General features: G+C 58.1%; 1 protein-coding gene across 5 annotated transcripts in view; it reads right to left on the reverse strand.

Annotated features, from left to right (window-relative positions):
• Positions 1-997: 997 nt before the first annotated feature.
• Positions 998-4,276, reverse strand: part of RNF4 (ring finger protein 4) — a 32,850-nt gene continuing 29,571 nt past the window's right edge. For 4 of the 5 annotated variants that reach the window (XM_014533497.1, XM_005886436.2, XM_005886437.2 and 1 more), the window contains 3 exons: positions 4,068-4,227; positions 3,507-3,555; positions 998-2,970 (listed from right to left, as the gene is read on the reverse strand). In XM_014533497.1, the coding sequence (XP_014388983.1) occupies positions 2,821-2,970; positions 3,507-3,555; positions 4,068-4,227 (359 nt within the window). In that variant the 3' untranslated portion in view covers positions 998-2,820. The remainder of the gene's footprint in view (positions 2,971-3,506; positions 3,556-4,067; positions 4,228-4,276) is intronic. The other variant, XM_005886438.2, reaches the window with a different exon arrangement.

Genomic DNA, 4,276 nt, shown 5'->3' on the forward strand with positions numbered 1-4,276 from the left:
TCCGCGTGCCTGCCTCTGGAGTCCCCCAATTCCCTCAGCCCCGCAGCGGCCCAGGGCCGCCCAAGGCTCAGGTAACCAGGGCCACCGAGGCTTACACTGCCGGCAGTGGCAGCAGCAGAGGTGTGATGAGGCATCACCTTCCCCTGATCACCGGGTTGCCTCCCGCCCCTGAGGGCTCCCAGACTGTGAGAGGGGGCAGGCCAGGCTGAGGGACCCCCCCCTCCAGTGCATGAATTTTCATGCATCGGGCTTCTAGTTACAAATAAAAGGAGCCCTGGCCAGTTGCTCAGTGGTTACAGCGCTAGCCCCAGGACAGAAGGGTTGCAGGTTTGATTGCTGGTCAAGGGCATGTACTTCGGTTGCAGGTTCACATCCCAGCCCCTGAGTTGGGGTGTGTGTAGGAGACAACCAGTCGATTCTCTCTGTCTCTCTCCCCTCCGCCTCTTCTCTTTCACGCTTTCTCAAAAATCAATGGAAAAAAATATCCTTGGGTGAGGATTAAAAATAAAAAATAAAAGGCATAAATTAACATTAGTGATAAAAAGATGCATTAACTATATTTTATGAAACCTTTTATGCCAAAAACTTGTAAAGAGATGAGATGTATGAATCCTCTGAAACCTGTAACTTAACAGAACTGATTTTAAAAACTGCGAACAGTTCTCAAGTATTTTTTAAAAAATCGAATCGGCACACCACACTCACATGGAGGGCAAGTTGTGTGTCTGCACGCCCACTGGCCAAACTGCAGCGAGCCTGACCCCACTTCTGGGCCAAAGCGTCGGCTCGACTAGGGTCCAGGGTTGGACTGTGGCTCGAGTCCCGGGGGCTCAGGAGTGGCCTGGCGCCTGCTGGCATCGGAGTGTGCAGCCAGGTAAGCAACTTCCTCGCACACAGGGGTGCGAAACACACTACACTTGAGGCAGACGGGAATCACACACCTTGGGCAAAAGGAGAAGAATTGGTCCCAAAGAGCAAAGAAATACACAAGAAGCTACCTGGTTCAAATTCCTGGTTTTATTTCCATCTGTAACACCAGCAGAGGTCCGAAACAGACTGACATTATGGGTAAAGTTTAAACGTAACAAAGAAAGATTTGGACTATGTACACTGAGAAGGAGGGGTTTTCATATCGACCTTTTCCTATTTTGTAGTTTCTGACAGTAGAAACTTAACATCCCCCCAATTTAATGTAGAAGCACAGCTTTCATGATCAGTCGTTTGTTCTCAAATGTAAAGCAGGGCTTGGGCTGTGTGGTCATCCCGGCTCCTGGAGGCTAGTAATGTCAGGTCACAGGAGACGCTCCCACGCAGCCCGGAAGAAACGCGACGGCAACCATGTCCGGTCGGAGGGCAGACACGGCACAGCCGCTGTGGGAACCATGTCCTGCCTCCTCACCTCCAAGTAGAACATTATTCCTTTCATTAAAACAGACTAATTGGAAGTGAGCCAAACAGCTACAAAGGCAGAATGAAGAATAAAACTTTCACAGAAGAGGGACACTCCTTCAGCCCCGTTAAAGTGAACTGTGCCAAGTCCCTGCTCCTTCCAGGGAACTGAAGGCCAGTTATTGCTGCAAAGCCAGGGCCGCTCCCCCTGCCGATGCTCCACACGCAGAGGCTGCTGTCTGGCTTGAGGCCTGTGAGGAGGGTGTGGAGGTGGGGCAGGCTGGCACTCCCGTCACCCCTCAGCCCTGTGCGTTAGGAGCAGTGCTGCCACCTGGAAACCAGAGGCTCCCACGCCTGCAGAGTGGGCAGGGGGTGTTATCTGCCCCTTGGTGAGGAGAGGCCACAGAACTTTGCCAACCAGAACTGCAGAGGGCCACAGTCCAGATGACCAGAGGATCAGCTTCTGAAATGGTGGGTTGGTGGGGTGGTGAGAAGGCCAAGGCAGGACCCAGCTCGTCAGGTGGGCCACGCTCTGAGACACGGGGTGGCTGCGGCTTGGGCAACAGCTGGACATGGGCTGATAAGGCCACAAATACTGCACCGCCTTCCGGTGTCCATACTTGAGGAGACCGTGGGCAGCGGGGACTGAGGACCAACGGGCATATGGTGACGAGGACGGATTTTATCAGAAAGGAGCGGACACCGAGTACAGGCCTGCCCTGTGTACCGTGCCTGGCCCGCGCCAGGAGGGGAACCCTGGGGCCTGGTCAGTTCCTGAGAACGGGGTGACAGGACAGGGCGGGGCCTGAGGGACACTCACGGTGCTGCATCTCCTGGGCTGCGAGGAGGCGGCGGTGGACGGGCTTTATTGCACGTTTCATCCTCAGAGGCCTGGGCATGGCCCTGCAGAAATCCCTGCCTGTCACTGCGAAGGTCGGGAAGGAGCCCAGTGGTTGGTCCTCCGGGGCTGTCGGCTCGGTCACTGTGCGGGCAGAGGCCGGGTGAGGTAGCATGCCCGCAGGAGCTGGGTGGACTGGCTCATGCCCTGACCAGGGCCGGCTCCCCGACAACACTTGGGGGAAGCTGCGCAAACCTCCCACGCGGGGGAGCATCTTGGCAAACGTGCAGGTCCCGGAGAGGCTGGAACCTGCTTCTCAACTTCAAGGCGCTCAGCTCCTCGCCTGCCCTGGAACCAGGCCGCCAGGGGAGCAGGCCACACCCGGCCGGCAGGGCTGTGGCTCCGGCTGAGGCATCAAGCTGGAGGTAACGAGAGGACCTCAGAGGGCTGGAAATAAGGAGCAGTCTACATATCAGGCCTTGGTTTAAAGTCTTTTGAGCTCAGGAAATTGGAGGCAGAGAACCCACGAAGGCCGCGTGAGGAGCCCGCGGGGATGTCACTGTCCGTCCTTCTCCGAGGCAGCTCGCAGCGCATCAGATATAAATGGGGTGATAGCGTTTGTGGCTCATCTTCTTCCTGCAGGTCGGGCAAGTGTTGGCGTTCTTGAGGGAATCTCGGAGGCACTGGCTGCAGAAGACGTGGCCACACTCTGTAGAGACAATGACACGCCCATTCTGCACAATCTAGAAAACAAAAAGGAACACCTTCACGTGTGTCTGTCCCAGAGCAGCAGCTCCCAGGGAGTCCCACTGCCACCACCTGGGCAGTGATGGGCGAGGGAAGGGCAGGCACAGGGGGGGCAGGGCAATGGGCTGCAGAACTCTCGACGCCTGGCAGCCAGGCTCCCGGCAGCAGCCCAAGGGGAACCCGGGCACCAGAACCCACAGGCCTGGAAAGGTCAGGGTTGCTGTGTGGGCACAGGTGGGGCTGTGCGCAGGCTCAGGGGCCACAGTGAACACGGGGCCTTCTGCCTGGGCCAGGACAGGGAAAACACAGACTGCCTCAGCTGCACAGGTGGCGCAGGAACACAGGGCCAGAGTAGAAGGCTGTAGGCCCACACACTGGCACATTCTCCCTGCACACACATGTATGACGAGCCATGTGCCAGTCCAGGCAGGACTGAAGGAAGACTTCAAATCCCACCTAATGGGAGGGTCCTTGCTCATCTCTCTCACTGAAGTGTGGAAGCTGAGCAGGAGGTCACAGCTGGTGTGCTTACCTCTGAGTATCCATCCATGCAGATCGGACAACTGACCGTGCCGGAGGGCCTAGAACACAGTGCCTCATGTCAGTGCCGAGCAAGCGCCGACATAGGACTCCTCGCGCCAGAGGACCTCCTGTGTGCAGCCTTTCCCTCCAAGAGCCTCCTCTGACCCTGCCTTAGCGAGGGCCCAGGGACTCACAGGAGGGCTGGCCACCCGAAGGGGTTAATGGGGCCACAAGAAAAGGGGAGAAGGTGCAGACAACCTGAGTCACCGTGTCCACCCCACACCCCCTCTGCCCCTTCACCCCGCCTGGGGCAGGGCCTGCACCTAGCACCCCAGCCTGCTGGTGCCTGGCCTCAATAGTGTTATGTGCAGGCAGCCGCCAGGCAGATGTTCAACAGCTCTGCCGGGCCACCGGCTCACAGCACTGGCTGAAGGCCCGGTGTTTCCAACAACAACCCCTCACACTGGGAAACGGAGGGGGTGAGGATCCCACTCCAGGGCCCAGAGGCTTCCTGGTGTGAGGGCCTGGCCCCAAGTTGGCAGCAACAGCAAGCGGGTGGGCATGCAGGTACCTGAGCCCCGGCGATGTCTCTTCCCTGGCGTTCCTGGGAGTGTGCGTGGTCACATACACGTCCCTGTCCCTGCTCAGCTCTTCGTCATCGCTGCTCACCACACAGCTGTCAGCGTGGTCCTGGCGCTGCCTCCTAGTGTTCCTCCTGGGCCGCCTCCTTTCTAAGACAGGGGCTCCGCACTCAGGAGAGGGGCCTCCCGCCTACCGCCC

The sequence above is a fragment of the Myotis brandtii genome, unplaced genomic scaffold (genome assembly GCF_000412655.1).
Source record: "Myotis brandtii unplaced genomic scaffold, ASM41265v1 scaffold986, whole genome shotgun sequence".
NCBI lineage: Eukaryota > Metazoa > Chordata > Mammalia > Chiroptera > Vespertilionidae > Myotis > Myotis brandtii.